Source organism: Fimicolochytrium jonesii (assembly GCF_025526975.1).
Source record: "Fimicolochytrium jonesii strain JEL569 chromosome Unknown EV422scaffold_11, whole genome shotgun sequence".
Classification (NCBI taxonomy): Eukaryota; Fungi; Chytridiomycota; class Chytridiomycetes; order Spizellomycetales; family Powellomycetaceae; genus Fimicolochytrium; species Fimicolochytrium jonesii.
This window is the reverse complement of record NW_026515678.1, coordinates 199,259-223,386: the sequence shown is the minus strand read 5'-3', so window position 1 is coordinate 223,386 and position 24,128 is coordinate 199,259. Positions and strand designations below refer to the sequence as shown.

Sequence of the window (24,128 nt, the reverse complement as noted above, 5' to 3'; positions counted from 1 at the left end):
AGTACGGCGAAAGCACGTCAGTTTGGCCTGCGTGTATACTCGGGCGCCCCTGTGTGTTGCTTCACAACGTGCAATGCTGGCATAAGCACGTAGCCATGTACATACAGTATGGTACCAGCAGAAGTCGCCGGCCTGCCTGCACATCTGAAGAAGTACGGAATTGACGGCAAATGGTCGTTGACTTTTGGGTTGCACACGAGGCTTGGCGAACCCGTCGTACCCGGATATCTGGGCACCTACTGTACTGTATGTACGTGCTTGAGGCACACCCAACTTACAGTATAAGCCGGCATGCACCTCGAAAAAGGACGTAGTGCAGGACGCATTTGTGTCATGGCGCGTACGTCAATCGCGCACGGAGCTGACTGACACTGATCGCCAGCCCTCCGACGTACGATGACGAGGCCTATAGAAAAATAAGCCGGGTCACAAAGGTAGAATGGGTAGTCCATGAGGGCAGCATCAAAACTGTACTAGAGCCCTATCGTACTGCCATCACAGAGATGGTATTCCAGTGGCAGTCCGGTAGCGCAGGAGGACGCGCTGTCGAATTTCTCTCCCGCTGTCAATTGACGACATTGACCCCGGTTGATGGAGCTTGGTGTGTTGATGTTGCCAAGTTGCACGACACATCAGATTATGATATCAGATATGGCGCAAATCGGAAAATTTTCAAGACCGACGTGCAGGCAGATGACGCTGGAACTTTTACGCGGCGGCCCCATGCATACGGTTTTTTTTCGCGCATTGGAAAAGGGTTGGTGTTTCAAAGACCAACTTCGTGGACGCAATTGCTCTTAACCGAACAAATTCTCAAATTTTCTCATGTCGCGCTAGAAACCGCACAGAGCATATATCCAATTGACGGAGCACGATTGGAAATCAGGGTGTCGGGGTGTATACATGAAAGTAAGGAAGAGGAAGGCAATTAATAGTAAATATCTCCAGTTCCAACGAACCAATCAAAAAGACTTGTGTTCGCCTTCTTCAAGAAATACGACGGTCTTCTCGCAACTGCGACTACGATCATCCTGGCTCACATGGAGTCTGATCTCGGCGGATGTACTGTCTACGATAGTTATACGTTGACGATATTCGTTCCTGTCTCGGAATTGCCTGGCCATCTTCACCAAAATCTCGTTGAGAGGCGAGATCTGACTTAAGTTTTCTATCAAGAGTTCGCTGAATGCTCCGTTTCCTCTGCGCCCGTCGGACGCCTTGTCGCCAGCCCCACAGGCGAAGGCCACGATGGTGTCCGAAAATTCCATTGTCATGATGTTGACATTGTTGCTGCTACCCCGCGACGGCGTCCGGCAGCAGTCCAACGTAAACACGCTTGCCAGCGGCTTCTTTTCGCTGACTTGTTTCCCTAGCTCGCACGCATCAACCGTTCCGTCCTTCATGCAGAGGTAATTGGATGTGCCTTTGTGGCCACCATGGCCGCTGAAATGAACGAACGACAAGGTCGAGCCGTCGATCGATGCGAGGTATTCTTTCAGCTCTTTTTGGTACTCCTTGATTGTGCGATCTTTAAGGATTGTGCACTTGAAGTTCATCTTCTCCAGGACGGCAGTGATTTTGACCGCATCGTTGACCGGGTTGCGCAGATGGCCGTATATGGAATCCGAAATGCCGATAATCAGCGCAATCTTTTTGACCTTTCCAGAGGGGTGTGGAATCTGTGAGGTCTGCGGCCGGCACGTTTTCTTGTGTTCGACAAGGTCCTTGGCCTGCAGCATGGTGTTGCAGAGGCGGTGCCGTACTCTCCTATATGGACAATCGCGGAGATGGTTCGCGAATTCTTCGCTCTTGAGACGTTGATCGCAGCCATCCCCGTGATTCTGGCAGTGGTACTTCATCTCTGAGGCATTCTGAGTGTAGCTCGTGCTTGAAGTCGTGGATCCCGCCGGAGATTGAGATTTGCCGAACGAAGGTCCGCCCGAACAGTTATGGTTGTTGTCGGCAACGAGGCCACATTCGACGCAGATAGGGCCCGTCTTCATGGCCTTCTTGCATACTGACTCGTGCTTCGATGAACCCGTTTTCGAGTACATCTTGCCGCAATGGAGGCAGTTTCGATAGAGGTCACTGTAGCTCGTGCCGGAAGTCGAGGAGCTCGCCGGAGACTGAGATTTCGGGAACGTAGGTTGAACGCATTTGTGATTTTTGTCCGCAACAGCGTGACATTCGACGCAGAAAGGGCCCGTCTGCATGTTCTTCTCGCATTTCAACTTGTGATGCGGTAAATCGTTTTCTGGATAACTCTCGCCGCACTGGTTGCATTTTTTGTATGTGAGATTGTAGCTCGTGCTGGAAGTCGAGGGGTTTGCCGGAGATTGAGACTGGGTAGTCGTAGGTCGACGTGAACATTTGTGAAGCTTGCCTACTACATGGCCACATCCCGTGCAATGAGAGCCTGCTGAACCCGCACTGTAAGCAGACGCCGGCCGAGACGGAAAAGGTCGCTGCGAACACTTGTGGTTCTGGCCTGCAGCATCGCCACATCCGGCGCAAGTTCGCAATGACTGGGTAGCGTAAATAGGCATGGCTAAGGCTTGCCGGGTAGTAGCTTATGATCGACTTTGCTTCAACGTACAAACGGGTGGGCAAAAGAAGTTGCTGGCCTTTATATATCTTTGACGTTTCGAGGACCTCGACTGGGGAGGTCCAAAAAGCGCATTCTAGACCGCCTCTTCACGGTGCGCCGGCGGTGCTCAAAACTCTCCTACGTATTGTTCGCGGGCTACTGATAGCACTGCCAGTCTGTCTGCCGCCGGTATAAAAGCACCATTTTTGGGCGCACCGACGACTCGTTCTGAAAATGTTGCCCAAAATGGACGCGCTGTCGGATACTGTCAAATAAGCCTTTGCTAAGGCAAGATGGGCTTTGCTAAGATTTGCCCATCTTGGACGACGTATGCAAAGGACTCCGTTGCTGGAACGCCGAGAGTATGAGGCCAAACGGAGACACCCTCTTGATATACCAAGTCGGGCCAGTTTACCTGCAATACAAAGCGCAGGTACTACTGAGGCGCCCTATCAGGAAAGGGTGGTGAGGGGAATGCTTGGAGGTAAAGAATAGTGGCTACCTAACAGACTGTTCCATCCGGTAGTCGACACAGAAAAGCTCCACCAAACCTGCCTCTCCGCAAACCCTCGCCCGCCTTCACCTGTAGATAGATACTCGGGGATGGACGCTGCCTTCCTGCGACTTCTGGTGAGCAAGCCTCTACGCCACCTGTGCACCAACCACCTTGGCGCGCCGTTCGCGAAAAACTCTGTCATCAGTGAGGATGGTGCCCCATCATCGCCGACCGGCTTCGCAATCCCGAGGGTCACACCTTTCTTCCATCATTTGTGTGGACATTCACGAAGATACTTCCAGATTGCCTCCTCTCAAGGCTCTTGTGGCAGTCTTCCAGGCGGTATGGGCACAGATATACCACCTCCATGAAGTTCTCGCAGTTGGCCTGGCGTTCCGGTGTCTCGTCTGTGGGATACCGCTCGCGACAGAGGCTGCACGATCTGTATGTGTGCTGGAGGCCGAGGACGCCGCCCGAGGTGGAGAGTGGCCGAACGTGGATCCGTGCGGACATTCGTGAATCTTGGGTGCATCAACGTCGCATTCGGCGGGTAAACGGCCCGTCTTCGGAGGGGCCTGTTCGCATGATAACTCGTGATCCTGCAAATCCTTCGCTGGGGAGTCTTGCGGCAGTGGAAGCATTCCCATTCTCGGCGGGTGAAAGTGGGGCTCGTGATCGAAGTTGAGGATAGCGCCAGGGTGATGGGCATGACCGGGTTTCGTTGGCTTGCAGATGATGACTGCGAGCTCATGGTGAAGAAGAGATCGCGAATGTGGAGACTAGGTTTTCTGAAGCATATCGGCGTGGCCCAGAGGTGCAGGACGGAGCATAAAAGGCGGCTCACAGAAGACCACCTGCGATCCGGGAGGAGGCTAGGGGAGAGGAAGCTTCAGTTTTATGCAATGGTCGAACAGCCCGACACCGGGAAGTCACGAGGATTTGAATTTGCGGCTGGACATTAGTATTTGACATTTTGCAATTCGGGGACGGAGAGAGCGGCTGATTTGACTACAAGCATTCAGGACGGCTCGATCGGAAGCTAAGAGCATAAGAGGGAGGTAGATGCCAGATGCGTAGCGTCCGTGTGAGCATTGAACAGGTGCGTGACGTTGGGGGGATGTAAGCGAATCGCTTCAAATCCCTACTGGCGGGGGCACGTACTGTACATGTACAGAGCATGTGGACTTCCCCCCTATTATCTGGCGCTTGGGTTTTGGACACTATGCGTTGTTCGGTGGACGGGATCTTTCGAGATTTTCGCTTATTTAGCGTTCCATAATGAATGAACGTGATGCATGACCTGAACTCCAAAGCAGTGCTTCGAGTCTGTGAAAAGCTCCAGTGCGGTTCATCGCTGGAATGTATATATATAGGCGGGAGCGTGGTATTTGGCATTTCTGTGCAGATGAAGGAAGCGTGCTCCTTGGTGTCGGGCGACGCGCGAGTCGTGCAGGAAGTAACACAGCTTAGCAGCTTTTGGGCAAAGGTTGCAATCGCAACCAATACTCGATCCGCCCTCTCCATTCACAATGAGAGACAACCTCAAACTGCGCATCCGAGTCGTCAACCGCACCTCCTGCCCCCTAACCCACGGCGACATCCTCACCGCTCGCACAACCACCCCGCACCTCAATTTCGCTTTCCAATCCCACGTCGGTGCCCACGAGTCCCAGTCCCCCTTCTTCTTCGCATCCACCGTACGCGCCAGCGACCTCACCGCCATCCGATACTCCCTCGAACCTCTCAAAGCGGAGTTATGTGTTCAGTTCAAGGTGGACTTTGATGTGGATAGGGAGAGTGTGCTGGCTGCGCGGGTTTATGTGGGGAGGATGGACGGGGACGTTAGGGGCCCGGAGCATCTCGAGAGGATTGAGGAGGATATGGTGCGGCAGGGCCCGGCTTCTGCACACCCGAGGGCGGAGCTTAAGCTGGGACCGTTCACGTATACGGTGGAAGCGAGGATGAATCCGGAGGTTTGGCCGGTTCTGGATATTGTTGTGGAGTGTGATGTGGCGAGTGGACTGTCGACATCCCAAGCGGAAATATCGGCGCTAAGGTCAATCATTGACTCTGAGGAGTCAACGCTGAGGGATGATCCATCGTCAAGTGCTGGTGAGTCGGCTGCTGTTCAGGTGAATCGTTAGCTTGAGGAGACGGGGGACCCGTAAGGGGCCTAGACGCTCCCGAGAGAATGTGGTCATCGTACGGCCCGATGAATTCATGGAGGTATATAGCACTGGCAGTGGAGTAACTCAGTCTAGCCAAGGGATTTTAACCGTGGGATGGAGAGAGAGCTGGGAAGACATGAGAGCGAGCGATGGACAGGAGTCTACAATGGGTCGTTTTCCGTAGTACGTGAAATCCTCCGATGAGGCATCGGATGGGCTCTAACATCACGTCAACGCATCAAGGAGCAAGGCGTAAACGGAAAAGGATTGTTCATCAGTTCTAAGCAAGAAGCTTTCGAGTATTGCCAACGGCTCAAGAGAAACAAGCGAATGAGAAAGAAAATCCGGCCCAGATCAAATTCTCCGAATTGCTCGGCCTAAGCTCAGTGAGATATCAGCCCAACTCACGTCAAGCGTCCATGGCCATGTCCAGGTCCTACCGTAAGCCTAATTTCAGGTGTAGTTTCAGATGTTGCCTCAGAAACTACATCGAAGCAGTTCACCTTTCCGGAACACTCTGTCGATGGCTGCCCCGGCGCCAAGTTGGAAGAGCGAATACAGTCATTGCGACTGCCATAAGACCTGAGAGAAAGACGACCCATTGCCTCACATTCTCAGCTGATTGATAGGATGGAGCCTAGAGCATTGATGCGTGAGGCCGGTGGTATTTCTGAATACATCAGAATGTATAGGTCCCACTGGTAGCTATTAAATCTTGCACCTCGTTTAGATCAGGAATCTGTGCTCTTACGCTGACAGGACTTTTCCTTCGAAAGGATTTCTCCTTTTCCTTCTCCTCCTCCTATCTGGAACACAGGAATTGAATGATATGCGGACTTGAAGACTGCGGATATAAGGGTTCGGCTGAGCACCGGATTGAGCAGATTCCACTGTGTCCAGGCATCAAGACGTCGGGTGCACCATGGTCCATGCGGGATAAAACACTGTGACTTACCAGTGTCTGATATCCATCATCCGATTTTGAAATCGCCTCCAAGCCGACATGAACAGAAGAGTGTGCGGTTTTCCCACGCTCGCGACGTTAGCTTCCATCTCTCTACGTATACACTTAGACTATATAAACTCCATATACGCTCGCCCACCATGATGAAGGGTATCGCCTCTCCCGCCGTCCGTCTTGGTCTGGTAAGTACTCTCTCTCCCAGCACCCACTACGTCGCTATATCCGACGACTTCACCGACGCCTTCCGGCTTCTCCCGAAAATCGAGGTGATCGCCACTTCTGTGCCGACGACCCCGATGTCTTGATTGCCGGTGTTGCACAGACTGAGCTTATGGACGGAGCGGCTGCGAGAGGGAGCAGAATGGCTGGAGGCACTAGAAACTGAGCGAGGGCGGGCATTTCGATTCCCAGCTTTCATACTGATTGGGTCTTCACTGCCGATTTCTCTTAGGCACGGTCATTCGGAACCAGCACTCGTGCTTTGGCTGCCAAGCCTGGTATGTATATCCTTCGGGAGAGCAGCGCTGGGCTGTGATGTGCACTTTTTTGCGCCTGTTCTAAAGCTAACGAGTCACGCATCCAACCAGGCACCGCTGAGGTCTCCTCGATCCTCGAAAGCCGCATCCTTGGAAGTGAGGGTGCTGAGGGAAACATCCAGGAAACTGGTCGTGTGCTGTCTATTGGTGACGGTATTGCTCGTGTCTACGGTCTCCGCAATGTCCAAGCCGAGGAGATGGTGGAATTTTCTTCGGGCCTGAAGGTAAGCCCTGGGTTGCGATGGGGGACCCGGGCGGTAGCGAATGCGTTGGCGATGTTGGCGACGGGAGCCTCGGGCGGTCGCGAGTACCCCTGCGAGTGGAGGATTCCCGCGCCAAAGCGGGCCGTTTTCTTCCACTGTGAGGCGACCGCGAACGGTCGTTTTTATTGCACAATGCTTGTCGACCATCTGGCGCTCATGAATCTGTGTAACTAATCCGGGTCACCCTCACCCTCACCAGGGTCAAGCCTTGAACTTGGAAGCCGACAACGTCGGTGTCGTCGTTTTCGGTAACGACCGTCTCATCAAGGAGGGAGATATCGTAAAACGTACCGGCGCCATTGTCGATGTGCCCGTCGGTCGCGGTCTGCTTGGCCGTGTCGTTGATGCTCTCGGAAACCCCATCGATGGCAAGGTATGTATCAATGTCATCTCAGTGAGGGTTCTTCCCCACAGCAAATTCAGAGACCAACATATCTTTCCGCACCATAGGGCCCTCTTGTCGATGTGAAGCGTCAACGTGTGCAAGTCAAGGCCCCCGGTATCATTCCCCGTGAATCCGTCAAGCAGCCCATGCAAACGGGTATTAAGTGTATCGACTCCATGGTCCCTATCGGGCGTGGTCAGCGTGAGTTGATCATTGGAGACCGTCAAACTGGAAAGACCGCCGTTGCCCTCGACACTATCCTCAACCAGAAGAGGTGGAACTCGGGAAGCGACGAGGCCAAGAAGTTGTACTGTGTGTACGTTGCTGTTGGACAGAAGCGTTCCACTGTTGCGCAGTTCGTTCAGACTCTTGAGGAGAACGGTAAGCTTTTGGCCATTCCTCGGTTAGCACGCTTTGTGGACACAACCTCATTGTTTATCCCCACATCAGACGCTCTCAAATACTCCATCATTGTTGCCGCCACCGCTTCCGACGCTGCCCCCCTCCAGTTCTTGGCCCCCTACTCTGGAGCTGCCATGGGAGAGTACTTCCGTGACAACGGAATGCACTCCCTCATCATCTACGACGATTTGTCAAAGCAGGCCGTTGCCTACCGTCAAATGTCACTGCTGTTGCGTCGTCCTCCAGGTCGTGAGGCCTACCCGTAAGTAATCGAGGGTCTTTTCTAGGGTTGAAGGAAATGGACTTTCCAAGCATGTTAATCCACTTCACTTCTTTCCTACACAGTGGTGACGTTTTCTACCTCCACTCTCGTCTCCTCGAGCGTGCCGCCAAGATGAACAAAACTCAAGGAGGTGGTTCCATGACGGCGCTGCCCGTCATCGAGACACAAGGAGGAGATGTGTCTGCTTACATTCCCACGAACGTCATTTCCATCACTGATGGACAGATCTTCTTGGAAGCCGAATTGTTCTTCAAGGGTAAGCGGTTCGATGCGTTGATTCCGATGGTTGACTCCAATGGTTTCGCCGAGTCAGTGAAACTGACTATATTATTTCCGACCGAACCCCATAGGTGTCCGCCCAGCCATTAACGTCGGTCTGTCCGTGTCCCGTGTCGGTTCCGCCGCCCAAGTCAAGGCCATGAAACAAGTCGCCGGTTCCCTGAAACTCTTCCTCGCGCAATACCGTGAAGTCGCGGCGTTCGCCCAGTTCGGATCCGACCTCGACGCCTCAACCCAGTTCCTCCTGAACCGTGGTGCGCGCCTCACCGAGCTGCTGAAGCAAAAGCAGTACACCCCTCTGTCCGTGGAGCACATGGTCGTCATCATTTACGCGGGAGTCAACGGATTTCTCGACAAAATCCCCGTCGACAAGGTGACTGCGTTCGAGGCCGCCGTCATCCCATACGTGCAGGCCAATGCACCGCAAATCTTTGAGAACATCAAGAAGGAGAATGCGATTTCGCCGGAGACTGATGCGAAGATTAAGGAGACCCTGGGGGCTTTCGTCAAGGACTTTTAGATTGAATGAGGTTGCGGGGGAAACGAACAACGGCTCCCTCCATTTCATTAGTCGAACTTTAGAAAACAAAACCCTTTGATCACCCCCTACACACTTCCACTCCCCGCCTCTTGCTTCTTATGTACCATGATACCTGCAACAGACCCATTTTTCATCATAGTTGTGGGCGAAGCTTTAGCTTTCTGTTGTTCATGGGGGTCTGCTCGTGTTTCGGTCGGCGAGGTTCTCGGTTTTGTGAGACTGTGACCCTGGATCTGCGCGGAGAAACGCGCGCGACCATTTCTGACCTTTTTCTCGCTCGTGTTTCCTGAGCATTTTCGCACCGATCCTGCACGTCCTGAAGCAGAACCTCGTCCCGATGCACGCACACCATACGATACTCCTCCAGCGCCGTCTGCTGTCTAGAGCAGCAGACGGCGCACCTAAGCATGTCCTACGTCCCTGTTTCCAACTTCGTTCCGCATTGCCCACAATACCCACACTGCAAGCGCCAAGATCACTGTCGACGACGGCCGTCCCGAGGCGGCGTGAGATTGGGGAGGGGAGGGCTGACTCTGGACACAGTGGCGCTGCTGCTTTTGTTGCGATGCTTGCGGTCTTGTCGGCGGGATGTTTCCTCACCAAGGTCGTATCGGCTGACGAAGTGAAAGAGACGGAGGCGGTGGTCGGTGAGGAATTACAACCTTTCTAGCAGGGGAATGCGTTTGGGAGATGAAATCCGGAAACTCATACCTGTCGATTCATCAGAAGAACCAGTTACGAAGAAGCCCATCCCAACAACCCTCACCCTAACCCTCGGCGCAACCCCGCAACACTTCACCCTCCTCGGCCTAGGCGTCCGGCAAGTCACCTTCCTCAACGTCTCCGTCTACACCATCGGCTACTACATCTCTACACCCTCCATCGCCCGCCTGCGCTCCTCCCCGTCGTTCAAATCCTACACCCCCGCCACACTCTCCGACTTCACGGCCCCGCTCACACGAGATACCTCGACCCCACTCGCACTGCGCATCTCACCGGTGCGAAACACCGACGGCCCGCATCTGCGCAACGGGTTCATGCGCATCCTGACGCGTCAGCTGGCAGCCGAAGACGCGATGCTGACACCCGAAGAGAAGAAGGGTGTATTGGAAGCGATGGATGAGTTGCGGGCGGCATTTCCGGCGGGGAAGGTGGCGAAGGGGGAGGTGTTTGTGTTCGTCAAGACGGAGGGAGGGGAGTTGAGGATGGTGCATGAGGGGGTGGAGAAGACTGTTGTGAGGAATCGGTGGGTTGCTGAGCGGTTTTTTGAGGGGTATCTTTTGGATGGGAAAAAGGTTATATCGGAAAAGGTGTGTTTCCGGTGTAGTGCGGTTGGGATTGTGATGATCTCTAAGGGAAGAGGTGCACAAGCCAATCATACCCGTTCACCTTACTGACTACCTGTCCCAACCCTTCACCCTGCAGCTACGGAAAAGCATCGCAGAAGGCCTAGAGCACATCATCAAAGCTTAAAAGCCGCCTCACGCAAACTTTTGCAGCCAAAAAGCGCCATTCCGCCCGCGCTTTACCCATGTCCGCGCACAGCAAACCCCTCAAAGCTAACCTACATTGTGCGAGAGGCCACCGGGACACTATTGCGTGGTCGCGTAGGATAGACCGGGGAGCACATCTGTCACATTGCGCTTTTGCGAGCTGGTCTCCGGTCTCCGGTCTCCGATCGATGCGCGTGGGAATTGTCTTGTTGGAGAAAGGTGTTACCATGTGTACATACGACTATCGGATGCAGAATCAGATCCAGAGTGGAAAAGGAGGCTGCTTTAAATTGGGGGGTCTTCTTGCCCAACTCATAGGTTGTCCGTATGGCAAAAACTGCCCGTATGGCATCGACCGAGTTCCCAGGCGTCATTTCTGTGCTGTCACTTTCGCAACGTGGGAACCTCACCGCTCAACTCATCGTCATCATCGACGAAGGCAAGAGGACTCTCCTGTACGTACTGCTAGCATGCCGCCGCACGGGACCAGCGGAGTACCTCGTGAACGAAGGTATGCGAGTACCTGTAGTAATCGCCCACTCGACGGAAGAATCCGGATGGGATCATCCTTCTAGAAGCAATGGAAGTTGGAAGCTTCCATGGACGAACTCAGCCCCCCGCTGTTTGTTTACGTTAGCGTGCAGCGTGCCGCCCTTGTTAGCTGTACCTCCCACCCAGCCCGATAAGCTTGCGCACGATGCGTCGCCAGGGTCCTCCTTGCGCTCTCAATTCGCCGCTAGTCCTTTGTTTGCCCACCCGCACCAGCACCCGCACGGTCATCCGTCGTTCAACGGCATTGAATTACCTGCACAACCTAGTGCAATACGGTACACGAACAGCAACAAAAAGGCTTTGTTTTGAGTCTTATTCTTTCCCGGCTTCACCACTGGCCATTGGCATGTTCAAAGAATATCCCTTCCTCGCAAGCTTCGACATCTCGTTCGATGACAACGACGTACTATTTTTGGTGGAAACGACGCTGTAACGGGGGACGGGAGAATATGCGGGAGCTCCTGATGCTTCTGTGTGGTTGTTGACTCTACTGAGGGCGTTGCGAGGCTTCCAGAAGCCGACGGCCATGGCTATAAAACGGCGGTGGCGAGGAACGCATCCCCTCGACTAGCCCCACGACATCAGAAAGTCTTGCTAGGAAACATTCATCTACGCCTGTGTTCCTTATCCGACCGTTGTTAAAGAAACTGACAGAATCATGGCACCTGATTTCTCTGCCGACAACTTGGGGACGCTGTATGGGGACATCAATCAAGGATGGAATTCCGTCAAGGTCTGCATTTTTATCGCCCTCGGAGTCTGAACACCGACGCTTTCCAGCACAGGACTTACTGGTTTCTCATGATAGATCATCGCATGACTGGGATCCCTTACTGCTGGATGATCCTACCTCGCAGCAAGTTGTGGGACACTCTCTTGGTGGGGGTGCTCTTTGATGTACGTACTTCCCCCCGGATTGAGCGGAAAGCGAAAGCACCTGGCACGAATGGGAAGGCTCACCATTGCCTTTCGCATTTCCAGTGGTTGCATGTGCTCATGGTGTTCATCGTCTACACCATGGGCGTCGTCGACGACGCCACTAATGCCCAGCAGAAACCGGTGTGGGCGATCCAGGCTCTCATGGCGGCGTTTGTGCGCATCACGGAGATCGTGGTAGGTCCTTCAATCCATCTTCTAAAACACTCGCGGCTGGAGAGATGCAGTCGCACATGCCAACATCATGTTCCTCTGTCTTGGTTTAGTACAATGCGATTGTCGTGAAAAGCCTCCAGCGCACCCTGCCCTGGTGGCAGACGGCCATCTTTGTGCTCGCGTCCATCGCTATCATCTTTGGACGCACGTGGGACACCTTTGTCGTCTCGCAGACCAGCTTCTGGGTTTCCATCCGCACGGGCATGGCTATTGTGTCCATCGCTGGAGGTATGTACAACCCGCTCCAAGACGAAATCTCATCCCTCATTTGGTGGCGGACATTGATCAGATAAGCGTGCTAATCTTCCTCACCTCCCCCACAGTCGTCGCCTCGGGCCCAATCATCTTCATCTTCGCCCGCGAGATCTATCGCCTCACCAAATCCGACGCCTTCCTGCACAGCAAATCCAAAGGCACGCTCCTCCTCGAGCAAGCCGGCACGCGTCTCCTCTTTCTCAACCTCATCGACCTCGGGCTCGTCTTTATCTTCCTCATCCCTAACACGCCCGCCAACCCGTTCGTTCGCTGGTTCTTTGACAACTGGGATAACTCCCGCCTGGCGTATTATGCCGCGGATATGATGCTGTCGAAGACGAGTATTGCGGTTGCGAATGAACGGACCAGGCAGGAGAGCAGTATTAATAAGACGAGCAGGTCGGCGGCGACGCATTTGAAGTCGGCTAAGCCGGTGTTGAGTGTCAAGGGTACTACGGAGGATTCGGAGGATGTGTGATCGACAAGAGTAGGGGATTTTTGAACACTGTTAGGGCTAGAGCATATTCTTTGACAGCTTTTATACCTTGGTCACTTTTGATTTATGAAGATGCTTTTTACTACGATCGTCGTCCGTTATAGACTTGGTTTCTCCCAGACAACTTGAACACCCAGATGTCCGTCGGACGTTGATTCCGTCGTTTGCCCAGCCAAGGAGCAGGATTCGGAGGGTCGAAGTTCTATTTAGGAGGAGCACGTCAGGAGGATTAGGGTTACCGTCCATAATTAATTCGGCACTGGCCCGATATGGGGGGGGGGACATAATGATATGCTAAGGGCAGTGTCATCACTCCCATCGACGGCCGCTTTGCCCCGTGAAGGTTCCAACTTCCAGCGCAAGGCAAACCAAAGCACGCCAAGCAGAACGACGACCACCACCACCACATTGCATCAGCTGAATTTCCCCACGGAACTCTCATTCGCACGTCCTACACTCTCTTCAACTCAAAACGCTATCGTACTGGAATCAGCCTCACGCTTCGTCGGTCCTCGCTCAAGCAGCCCAGTTCTCTGTTTCCTGTAACATATTTGTGGAACAAGCAACAAACACCTTCCCCCCCCCCACCCCCCACCCAAACCGCTGTAAGCTTTCCCGCGAGAGAGTATTCAGGGTGCCTATTTGCAGTCACCCTCAGAAAACGCCATCGCTCAGTGCTTTCAACACTCTCATCAGCTGCTGCAGACCTAGTCCGGCGTACAAAAGGCGGCGGCCAGTGAAAACGGGGAAACCGAATTCCCCAAAACCACATTTCGACAGAGAACTGCTCCACCGGACCATCCCACATCGGGTCTTATTTTCAACAACAGTCTGTCTCGCAACACACCAGGGTCTCTCACCACCTCCCCTTACCCTTGCAAGGCATCACCCTTGGGGTTCCTCCCCTGTGACAAAGTTGCAAACAAAACCCGTACTCTTCCCAGTCAGAACCGTAATGGTCGCTGCGCTTGCAACTGCCTTCACAACATCACCATTACCATCAACAACAACAATAATACAGCAATATGTCGCTAGCGGTCAAAATGCCCCGCGCAAACTCAGCAGGCTTAGGAGGAGGCGGACACCACCACCAGATCCAACATGCCGCAGGAATTGCTCCAAGTTCCCCACGAACGATTCTCAAACGGGGTGAGCTGCCGCCACAGCCTTCGGTTACTCAGATAGCAGCAACCACCACGAATCAGGCTGGCCAGGCGAGGAACAGGAGCGTCAGCTCGGGAAAAGGTTAGTTTCAGCGTGCGCCGAGCGAAGCGAGACCCCTGTAATACCGAGCGTCAGCGAGGACGAACGCAGTCGCAATAAGTGGCCTCGGCGCGGCGAATGCTTTTGCGAGCGAACCCTTGAACGGCCAACCATCCGTCGCTTCGTTTCATTCACCGCCCCATCCCACCTTGTCTCTTGAGAGAAATCTAATCTGTGAATCCTCGCAATTCCCAGCACGCAACAACAACGGCGCATCTCGAAAGTCCAACAACAACAACCAAACTGCCCTAAATGTCGAACAAGTTCGAACTTCTGAATTGCAGAGGAAAGATTCGGGAGAATCTACTGGACGGGAGTCCTCTAGGCGAGGCCAAAGAGCTCAGCGCAACCACACCGACCCCAATATCAGCAGCAACAATATCAATGGTGCTACACCGGCGGCAAATGGAGTCGCCCCGAAACCATCAGACGCAAAGCCTGTGGGAGCATCATTCACGACCCCGACGAAAGCAAGCCGCAAGGAAACAACACAGCAGCAGGAAAAGTCCAGAACGGGAAAAGCGCAACCCAACCACAGCGAAGTCAAGACCGGAAAACCGCACAATAACAACGTTGGGATTCCCGGAGTTGACGCTGGACGAGCTGCTGAAAACGGAACAACGTCTGCCAGGAAGCGTCGGAACAATAACAATAGCGACAATTCAGCTTCGGTGCATCAAAGTAGCAACGGGAACGGGAACGGCAAACGCGTTGACAATCAACGTGAGAATGCCGCCCTGGCCGAGGAGTATCCGGTCATCTACCCGGTTTTTTTTCCGCAAACATCCCGCAGGTTTGTAAGCCTTGTTACAACTCCAAAAGCTGACGCGGCGTACTCATGCATGTGCTCCCATCATTGCCGATATCTTTGATTAGAGTTCCGCAGACGTCCACAACACCTTCGCAGAGGCAACGCCGGTTGAGCGCGCCCGATCTCCGTCTGCAACAAATGGCAAAGTCCCTCATTCCCTCAGACTCGACCACGCGAAACCCCGCAGAGAATCCACAAGGAGATGCTATCATAACTAGCCCCTCCAAGAACGACGCCCTGTACGCCGGAGCAACCTTCCAGAACTCGCCCGCGGCAAGCGCGCTGCCCATGCCAACCTTCTCGAACCGCAACAGCACAGGTCCGAAAACTCTCTTCCCGAATGCGGGCGCATTCATCCAACCGGACCATCATCATCACCACCACCACGACGCCTACATGGAATCGTCCTCTCTCCCAGGCCCGGGCATGCATCATCTCACTGAGCACCTCCCCCGCGGACCCACCCGCACCGTCTCCCACGAAGCGCTTGCGAACGTTGCGGGATCTCACCAGCGTAGTCACAACTTGAGCCATGGTGTCAACATGCACCACCCCCATCAGCACCAGCAGCAAGTTAAGGACCTCGAATTGTTTTCCATGGATGATGAGCAGCAGCGCGATACCGGAGAGCATATCTATAATGACGAGGAGCTGAGGCAGAAATCGCGCGATTTGTTGTCGCTGCTCACGCGGGCCGGTGTCAACGCAAATCAGGCGCACCGACACCCACACCATCAGCAGGATCACGCTTCTTCCGGTTTCCACATGAACCACCACGAAAACCACCCCTTCACCGCCTCTCACAGCCTGACCCACAACAACAACCGCAACTCAGTCTCCTCCGCGCCTTCCACACCCTTCATGTACGGAGGCGACGATTATACTCACCCCTCCACCTACGGCGGGCAAGCCGGCCAATCCTCCCCGCCCGGCCCCACACCGGCCTTACCCTCCGGAACTGCTACGCGACACCAGTCTTTGCCGCTACACGTTTCGGCGTTGGTGCCCCCGCATTCGGGTCCGGTGGGGGGTGACCATCACCACCAACAATATAGGCAGTTGGAACCGGTTAAGGACGAGCAGAGCGTGTTGGCGCGGATCAGTTATGATTTGAAGAGTATGCTGAATATTGGACGGCAGGGATGAGGGCGAGAGCGACATCACAACAACCGCACATTGCCGCTATGTCCTACACCCACACACCCCTCGCAATTTACGACGCGACGAGACAACCCGCCTTTGATTTATGTGTTTCCCAATAGGCGGGTGTCGCTCACCCTTTACCCCGACTGATTCGCTATTCTGTTACTGCGACCCACCATCACCACTATCCGCTTCCCATCCGCCTTTATGACCCCGACACCATTCGATACGATCTATTCCCCGGTCGTCTGTCACTATCGTAGCCCGCCCTTGCACCACTCCTCAACCTCCGACCTGCAACATCCCGTCTTACACCCGAAAATTCCACCGTCTCTTTCCCGCTCGCCTCCCTCCCCACATCCAAAGCATCTCTCTCTCCTCTCCCTTCCCTACCTCCCATCCCGTCCAGCCGCCGTCTCTCCCATCCCATCCCAGCTGTCTTGCCCCTATCACATGCCTTTCCCCATGCCCTACCCGCAAACATCCCTTCCTTCCTCCATCACGCACCCCCCTTCCCTTCCCCGCGTCATTTACCCATCTTTTACTCCCTCTCAAAAAATCAATCGAACTTCCGAACCAAAGAAGCTTATGATGTGTGGGCTATGAGGGGTAGACGCCGTTTGGGAGCCATATTCTGAGAGCGTGGTTGTACAGTGGTTTGTGTATGCGGGGTGGTCGGTCCCTACAAGTATCGTGTGAGTCGGATGCGTCACTGAATGCGAACAAACGCGCGCGGTTTGGGGGGCGAGTGGGCAACGGCTCAGAAGTCGGAGATGGGACTATAAGGACCCGCCACCGGCATTCGACACATCCACCAGCACATCTCCATTCCGCCTTATTCTCACCCACTGCAGCCAGTCTGGTAAGCCATCTACTACTAAGTACTGTCAGGGGCCCAGTGGGCCGTGTGGTCGTCTGCGAGAAGGAGCGGAGGGCGATGGGGGGAGGATGCCTTGATATGTGGGGTTAGGAGGTTGGGGGGAAGAGCGACTTGTTATGTGGGACTCCGGCTCGAGTGCTGAGTGGAGAGGGGTAGGGATGTTGGAGAAGGCGGTTGTCGGAGGATTGGGGTGAATTCTGGGCAAGAAGAGGGTTGATCTCTCGGTGTTCTCGGCCGTAGACGACCCTTTGGTCGTCTGCCAAAGTGCACAGGCCTCTGACTTCCACTTCTTTTACTAGCAAACCTATCACATCATGTCCAACGCCCAACCCGCCCCACCACCCCCCGGGCGCAACGTCTGGAACTTCTCGGCCGGCCCCGGCGTCATGCCCCTCCCCGTGCTCGAGCAAGCCGCGCGCGAGCTCCCTAACTGGAACAACAGCGGCATGTCCGTCATGGAGCTCTCCCACCGCTCGCCCGAGTTCGAGTCCATCCTCGCCGACGCCGAGCGTCAGTTCCGCCAACTGCTGGATATACCCCCCACCCACGCCGTGCTGTGGATGCAAGGGGGTGCTACCACTCAGTTTAGCAGTGTGGTGTACAATTTGTTCCCGGGGAAGGATACGGGGAAGGTGGGGGATTATATCGTCACGGGCGGGTGGAGCGAGAAAGCGATGCAGGAGGCGCAAAGGTTGGGTGTACCCGTCAACGCCGTCATCAACACCAAAAAGACAAACCATGACGGGAACGTCCCCCCCACCGCGGAATGGAACTTCACACCGGCCGAGAAAGCCGCCTACGTGTATTACTGCGACAATGAGACGGTGCACGGCGTCGAATTTCCCGTCCCCGAAGGCTGCGACGTCGCCCGCCCACCGGCCGGAATCGACCCCTCCGTCCCCGTCATCTGCGACATGTCCTCCAACATCCTCTCCCGCCGGATCGACGTGTCCAAATACGCCGTGATCTTCGCCGGCGCGCAGAAGAACATCGGGCCCGCAGGCGTCACCGTCGTCATCATCCGGCGCGACTTGATCGGCAACGCCCAGAATGTCAACCACACCCTCACCGTCCCCCTCATGCTTGACTTCAAGACCTACGCGGATAATAACTCCATGTACAACACGCCCCCGACCTACGCCATCTACATCTCCAACCTCGTCTTCCACTGGCTCCTCACCACCGTCGGCGGCCTCCCAGCCATGCAGCAACTCAACCACCAGAAATCAACCCTCCTGTACACCGCCATCGACGCCTCGGAAGGGTTTTACACGTGCCCGGTGAACCGCACATGGCGGAGCAGGATGAACGTGCCGTTCCGGGTCAATGATCCGGCGACGGGCAAGCCGAGCGAGGGGTTGGAGAAGGAGTTTGCGAAACGCGCGGAGGAGAGACGGATGGTGCAGTTGAAGGGACATCGGAGTGTCGGCGGGATGAGGGCGAGTCTGTATAACGCGATGAGCTTGGAGGGTGTGAGGGCGTTGGTGGCGTTTATGGAGGAGTTTAGGAAGGAGCATGCCAAGTAGAGTGGGAAAATAAGTGGGCCGGGAACGAGATTGAAATGGGTGCCGACATAGGGGCTAAGACACCTGGGATGAGCTGTAGATTTTAGATGCACCAGGGCCAATACATTCGGGTTTACCCACCCTTTCACGACCAGAGTTGTTCATGAGTCAAGTCAGGCTCTCAACCAAAACTAAACGAAGGAGGAGTCGCCTTCCCAACGCGTCGCGTTATGAGGGGAAGCCTCATACAGTAACTTCTTTGAAACCCCAACCTTCGAATCTCTATCCCGCATCGCATCGCAGCGGCCAACAAGTCCCTCCCAGGCGATGATGCTACCCCCGAGTTTCGCGCCATGGAGCGGGGGGGAGCATCCGCCTCCGGCCTATCCTTAGCCGGCCTCGTCCCATCTTTCCCCGTAAGATCGAGCATCTTCGAACCCGCGATGATGTACATACTGTATTGAGTGTGGAGTCGAGAGAAGTACTGTACTGCACAACGAGGACTTGGAATGGAAGTCCGGATACGCCCCGCCTCGAATTACTACGAAGTGGGCGGGTGCACGGCTCGGTGTTCGGCCCCGGGTTGCCCTGAGCAGGACGATTCTCCCGCATGCATCCACATGGGAGGGGTTTGTTCGTTATCCAAACACGTCCCCATTTGTCCCTGCCTACTGACCCACGAACATCGATCCGTCTACAGACATGGGCGCGGCAAATCTGCGCTCGCACCCCTGCACAAACACCGGAGGGGGATACCCCGGCCATCGTCCAGCCCCGGCACCGACTCCGCTTTCTTCGGCCGGAATGATACAACCCTTGACGTAGCGTGGGATTCCATCCAAATTCGCCTCTTCCGCCGCCGTGCGAAAAACTCTGCCGAAACTCCATCATCGCACACGTTAAGTGTCTCTAACCCCACGCCATATCATTCAAACAACAAAGGAAAAATCTATAGTGTGTAGACCCAAAACCGGTTGTGTGTGTGTGTGTGTGTATGTGCCTTCATACGCGCGCGATGGCGGATGTACAAATACGTCGTTTGTCGGGGGAGTGGGGGAACGTAGCAGAAGATACAAGAAAATGAACAAGAAAGTGGCAGCGTGCAAATGTAAGTAGCAACGGGGAGGTGGAATGAATAAATAGATGTGGGATGTGCCCTGTGTGGTGCGTGGTGCGTGCGTGGTGCGTGTGCGATGCGTGGTGGTGGGTTTGATGGTGTGTGTGTCATGGGTTCTCACAATGCGTTGATAAGTCCTTGATCGGTTCCGATCCGCTCATGACAGCAGCCCCATGTCTCAACCAGTCGCCGACATCAAAGTCGCCTGGCGATATGTGGGGTAGAAGCGCGTGGAGCATATTTCGATCGATGTCGGTGCACTGGGGCGAATTGAGAGTGTCACTTTTTGGGTGCTCAGAAGCCCTACGGAAGAAAGGGCGGGTTAGCGTCGGTCCGACATAAATGGAAAGGACCCTCTGGCCGAATCAAGGGATTCGACGGAAAAAGCTCTCAGGAAAGAGGTTGCAGGAACTCACCCTAAACAAATGTCCAAACGGATCCATCCCATCCGACTCCTCCTCCTCCACCTCCGGATACGTCTCAAAATGTCTCGTATCCCCCGGCCCCGCGACACTCGGCACAATCGGGCACGGCACCTGTTTCGCCAACAACGTCGCCCAATCCACGCCCCTAAACCACTTATGCTGCTTGACGTCATCGGCGCCGCCACGGAGGTTGCCTAACCGTTTCGTCCGATCGGGGGCGAGCAGTTTTTTGATGAGGTCTTTTGCGGCGGGGTCGAAGTAAGGCGGGAAGCTGAGGCGGCCGGTGAGGATTTTCTCGTAGATGCCGAAGGGGTTGTCGTCGAAGTACGGGGGATAGCCGGCGAGCATCTCGAAGATGAGGATGCCGAGGGCCCACCAGTCGACGGCTTTGCCGTGGCCTTTTGATTGGATTATTTCGGGGGCGAGGTATTCGGGTGTGCCGCATAATGTCCATGTCCTGTGAATAGGGGAAGTCCGCGTGAGCAGGTGGCACGAAGGGCCCCAGACAGAGGAAAATTCGGCATACCTGTCCTGGACCTCCTTGGCGAATCCGAAGTCTGTTATTTTGATGTCACCCCGATTATCCAGAAGCTAGTGTTGAGCAGAATCCGGTTAGCTCCGGATCCACGAGGCCGCCTTTCCGCGCCCTTGTACCAAAGCAAGCCCATCTCAATACCATACCAAATTCTCCGGCTTCAAATCGCGGTAAATGATATCCATACTGTGAAGGTACTCGATCGCCAGCACAATCTCGGCAGCGTAGAACCGTGTCATGTCATTGCTGAACCGTCCTGCCCGCCGCAGATGCGAAAACAGCTCTCCTCCAACGACGTATTCTAGGAGCATATACAGGTTCCGATCATCTTGAAATGTGCAGTCCCTGAAGAAAGAAAGGTATTCTAGTTAGCACCGAGCATTGTAGCCGTACTTCCTTCTCGTCCTCCGGCCCATCCAATTCCCAATCTCTGTCGCTCGCACAGCATCTCTCCGGTGCGAACAATCGAACTCTAGCCCTTCTTCATGCAGTGTGGCTTTCTTCCCTGCTCCCTGCTCACTGTCGTTCGCATTACTCGTTCCTCCGTCACTTCCGCTTCCCCTATTTACTCACTCCCACTTCTCCCACCTCACACTCATCCGTCATACTTACATCGTAACCAAAAACGGATGATCAATCCTTGACAAAATATTCTTCTCACTATTAATATGCTCTACCTGCTTCAACCTCACCACATCCTTCTTGCTCAACACCTTCATCGCATAAAAGCGGTCCGTGTCCCTATATCTCGTCAAATACACCCTCCCGAACGTCCCGGTGCCGAGGGTTTTGAGCATGACGAAATCGGAGAGGGCGAGACCGCGGGCATCGCCGCGGGTGATGGGTTGCGGGAGTTGTTGGGGGGTGTGTGGTTGGGTGTGCGGGGAGGAGTGGCCGGAGGGGGAGGGCGTGGAATGGGGGGAGTTGAGGTGGAGGTGGTTTAGCTGGCCTCCGATGTCGGACATTGCTGACATGGTTAGGGCGGCTGGGGGTGAGGGATAGGTGAATGTTAGCACCTGCGTTTGGGTCTCGGTGTAGTCTTTGCATGCATCGCCCCGAATTGCGTGAACGCATTCCGTGCGTATTCTTCCTTCCTTCGCAATTCGCAAAAGCCCAATAAGCTCAATATCGAAACCGGACATACCTGTTGACAAAGAAGACGCAGAAGTGCCTATCTTGCGTATTCCGACTACGGAGACAAGTTAAGAACCCTGGCTGCTGTGAAAAGCGCTATCCGTCCGCTTTCTTCGTCGAGCGGGAGTTGAAAAGGACCCTCGGCCAGCGGGGGTGAAATCGTAGTGGGGTCGAAGGAGGAAGGGAGTGCCGACGGACAAGGTCGGACCGGTTGGCGACAGCGAGAGCAGTTATGTGCAGCGGGTTGATGTAAGCTTGTTGGGAAGTGGGAGTTGGCCTTTCCTTCGCCTTTCCTTTTTTCGCGTGCGCGTTCAACGGCCCACAGCGAGACTCTCGCTTCAACCCCCAGGGAAAAGGCGGATCCGCCCGGTACTGCGAACAATACCACACACAAGGGTGGCGGGCGGGTGCAGTGCAGTGTCTCTTTGTCTATCTCGAAACGCACTTGTCCGGGCAAACGCTCGTCCCTCCCCCTTTTCCTCTCCTTTGCTTTACGCTCATCATCACTCCTCGTATACTGTATATATATAGTACTACCAAATGGACATGGAAAAAAGTTACAGGCTGTCCAACGGTGATGACTCCGCGCTCTTGTTGTGCGGTTTTCCCTACTCCCATGATTGGTGAAACGCCAGAAAGGAGCCTCGTTTGGTGTCGTCCACGCTCCGCCCACGTGACTTGTGCTCTCTGAGCTCCCAACTGCAAATCTCGCAGCAAGCCGTTGATGAAGCTTTGAAGAGAGAGAGAGCACGATTATTCGTCGTTACGGGTGCATGAACATGTATTTACAAACGGCCAAAGAAAAAGTAATCCTAACGCTTCAGGGAAAATGCGAAAGAGTGTCTCATACGCCGTGGGTTCGGTCTAAAAACTACATTTACAACAAAGCGTAGGCAATCATAGCTCCCGCAGCGGCAACAATGCCGGTACTGGCACTGGCAACCATGGCGCCTGACGTCTTGCCAGCGGCCGGCGCCGTCGTGGACGCGGGCGCGAGCGAGGCAGAGGAGGTAGTGTTGGTGGCACTGCCTGCGGCGACGGCTCCACAGTATGGGCCGAGCTTGTTGGACGCTGAGCAGAAGGCGAGGATCGGTGCGCACTAAGGGATAAAGAGGGAGTGTGAGCAATTGCGGACATCGAGATGGAACCGAGAAGGCGCAATATGAGACTCGCAAAATGCTTACATCCTTCATAGTCGGCATGTCCAAGCACAGCCTTCCAGCCTGCGTCAACGCCTTGCATTTCGCAACACCCGTCGCCGCATCAGCAGCCGGGCACGCATCCGCACCCTGGCAATCCTTCATATCCGGCATCGCCATGCAAAGCGCCGCAACAACACTCGTCGCATTCCTCGCGCTCAACAGGGTCGGAACGGGCGTTCCAGCAGGCTTAGGCGTGCACTGGGCTGCGGCCGCTCCGGCGGGGTCGGCGCAGAGGGAAGCGAGAAGGTTGTCGGGGTTGCAGACGCCCGTGGTCATGGCTTGGGTTGTGCATGAGGCAAACACGTCGCAAGCGGGCAGAGCGGAGAGGTTGGCGCAGGCGGCGGTGAGAGATGCCGTGGAGGTGGACTGGGCTTGCACGCCGGCAGCGGCGACGACGGCGAGAGTCAGGGCGACGAGGGATTGAGTGGAGAACATGTTGACGATAAGAGTTTTGGGGCTTAGAGGGGATTTGGTGTGCGGAGATTGTTGTGTTGTGTTGTGTTGGGAGGTGTTAAAAAAGGGTGGGTTGAGTTATGGAGGGAAGACGGCGCATAAATCGCTCACTGGTTCTTATACGACTCGGATTTCTTGTGTGGGGAAAGCGGGCCGTTCTGATTGTCCGCCCAGGAGGCAAGGGGGAACCAAACAATCGGCCGCCGGCTCGCACACCCAAACAAACAAACACGCTGCAAAACAAGGGATGACACACAGAACTCTAAGGATCCATCCACTCCTCACGTGCGCTTCACGTGACATGTGGCGCAGTCGCACTCCTCGGCTGTTGCCTATAAAAAGGCCCGCACTCCCGCATCCTGCTTCCATTTTCTTCAACCGCCCACGGAGTTTCGACTGAACAAATAAGGGATTCGCCTTTTACTAACCCCTTCTGAGCCGGAGCTTCACCCAAAGTGGGCTAAACCCTATTTTTTGTCAACCCTCCCACGTCCTTGAAAAAGGAATGGGAAACTTATAAAATAAAGGAAGAAAATATGAAAGTTGTAAATGGCGTTGTGCAGATGAGACCGTACCAATTTTTAGAGTAAGCTCCGTATGGGGCTAATCCCACAACGTGCCTGGACGATGAGCGACGGATGAGAATTCTATCGACGAAGGTAGCAGATGTCTTGTGAGGGATTGCCAATGCGTGACGATCTTCCCATCTCATGAGTGAATTGGCGAACGCCTGACGACGGGGCAGATCGTGGAACGGAAATGGTCGAACGAAGATGACATGCGAGCGAAGTGAGGGGATGAGGAGATT

At 54.7% G+C, this 24,128-nt stretch overlaps 9 protein-coding genes across 9 annotated transcripts; 6 read left to right on the top strand and 3 right to left on the bottom strand.

The window, feature by feature from the left end:
- Positions 1-773: 773 nt before the first annotated feature.
- Positions 774-2,751, bottom strand: EV422DRAFT_528763 (uncharacterized protein). The gene has a single exon (XM_053070301.1). The coding sequence runs from the start codon at positions 2,544-2,546 to the stop codon at positions 963-965; it is 1,584 nt and encodes a 527-aa protein (XP_052925661.1). The 5' UTR covers positions 2,547-2,751; the 3' UTR covers positions 774-962.
- Positions 2,752-4,612: 1,861 nt separating this feature from the next.
- Positions 4,613-5,632, top strand: EV422DRAFT_506242 (uncharacterized protein; the record flags this gene model as incomplete). Its single annotated transcript, XM_053068544.1, has 2 exons — positions 4,613-5,195; positions 5,457-5,632. 2 exons carry the CDS (start codon positions 4,613-4,615, stop codon positions 5,630-5,632), a joined length of 759 nt encoding a protein of 252 aa, XP_052925660.1.
- A 510-nt stretch (positions 5,633-6,142) lies between these two features.
- On the top strand, positions 6,143-9,152 carry EV422DRAFT_49608 (P-loop containing nucleoside triphosphate hydrolase protein). Its single transcript, XM_053067849.1, has 8 exons — positions 6,143-6,397; positions 6,667-6,712; positions 6,803-6,975; positions 7,214-7,387; positions 7,465-7,780; positions 7,850-8,063; positions 8,147-8,340; positions 8,435-9,152. Exons 1-8 carry the CDS (start codon positions 6,356-6,358, stop codon positions 8,881-8,883), a joined length of 1,608 nt encoding a protein of 535 aa, XP_052925659.1. The 5' UTR covers positions 6,143-6,355; the 3' UTR covers positions 8,884-9,152.
- Positions 9,153-9,447: 295 nt separating this feature from the next.
- Positions 9,448-10,551, top strand: EV422DRAFT_49800 (chalcone isomerase). Its single transcript, XM_053067981.1, has 2 exons — positions 9,448-10,214; positions 10,330-10,551. Exons 1-2 carry the CDS (start codon positions 9,582-9,584, stop codon positions 10,375-10,377), a joined length of 681 nt encoding a protein of 226 aa, XP_052925658.1. The 5' UTR covers positions 9,448-9,581; the 3' UTR covers positions 10,378-10,551.
- A 1,272-nt stretch (positions 10,552-11,823) lies between these two features.
- EV422DRAFT_528744 (uncharacterized protein) lies at positions 11,824-13,170 on the top strand. The gene is made up of 3 exons (XM_053070300.1): positions 11,824-12,062; positions 12,152-12,329; positions 12,425-13,170. Exons 1-3 carry the CDS (start codon positions 11,946-11,948, stop codon positions 12,832-12,834), a joined length of 705 nt encoding a protein of 234 aa, XP_052925657.1. The 5' UTR covers positions 11,824-11,945; the 3' UTR covers positions 12,835-13,170.
- A 550-nt stretch (positions 13,171-13,720) lies between these two features.
- On the top strand, positions 13,721-16,173 carry EV422DRAFT_49545 (uncharacterized protein). Its single transcript, XM_053067815.1, has 3 exons — positions 13,721-14,097; positions 14,311-14,908; positions 14,992-16,173. Exons 1-3 carry the CDS (start codon positions 13,878-13,880, stop codon positions 16,070-16,072), a joined length of 1,899 nt encoding a protein of 632 aa, XP_052925656.1. The 5' UTR covers positions 13,721-13,877; the 3' UTR covers positions 16,073-16,173.
- A 735-nt stretch (positions 16,174-16,908) lies between these two features.
- On the top strand, positions 16,909-18,614 carry EV422DRAFT_528740 (pyridoxal phosphate-dependent transferase). The gene has a single exon (XM_053070299.1). It carries the CDS (start codon positions 17,264-17,266, stop codon positions 18,473-18,475), a length of 1,212 nt encoding a protein of 403 aa, XP_052925655.1. The 5' UTR covers positions 16,909-17,263; the 3' UTR covers positions 18,476-18,614.
- A 991-nt stretch (positions 18,615-19,605) lies between these two features.
- On the bottom strand, positions 19,606-21,833 carry EV422DRAFT_49514 (camp-dependent protein kinase catalytic subunit). Its single transcript, XM_053067795.1, has 6 exons — positions 21,676-21,833; positions 21,144-21,516; positions 20,678-20,876; positions 20,523-20,587; positions 19,988-20,453; positions 19,606-19,874 (listed from the first exon to the last, which is right to left on the bottom strand). Exons 2-6 carry the CDS (start codon positions 21,503-21,505, stop codon positions 19,866-19,868), a joined length of 1,101 nt encoding a protein of 366 aa, XP_052925654.1. The 5' UTR covers positions 21,506-21,516; positions 21,676-21,833; the 3' UTR covers positions 19,606-19,865.
- Positions 21,834-22,174: 341 nt separating this feature from the next.
- Positions 22,175-23,413, bottom strand: EV422DRAFT_528732 (uncharacterized protein). The gene is made up of 2 exons (XM_053070298.1): positions 22,850-23,413; positions 22,175-22,764 (listed from the first exon to the last, which is right to left on the bottom strand). Exons 1-2 carry the CDS (start codon positions 23,300-23,302, stop codon positions 22,543-22,545), a joined length of 675 nt encoding a protein of 224 aa, XP_052925653.1. The 5' UTR covers positions 23,303-23,413; the 3' UTR covers positions 22,175-22,542.
- Between the last annotated feature and the right edge of the window lie 715 nt (positions 23,414-24,128).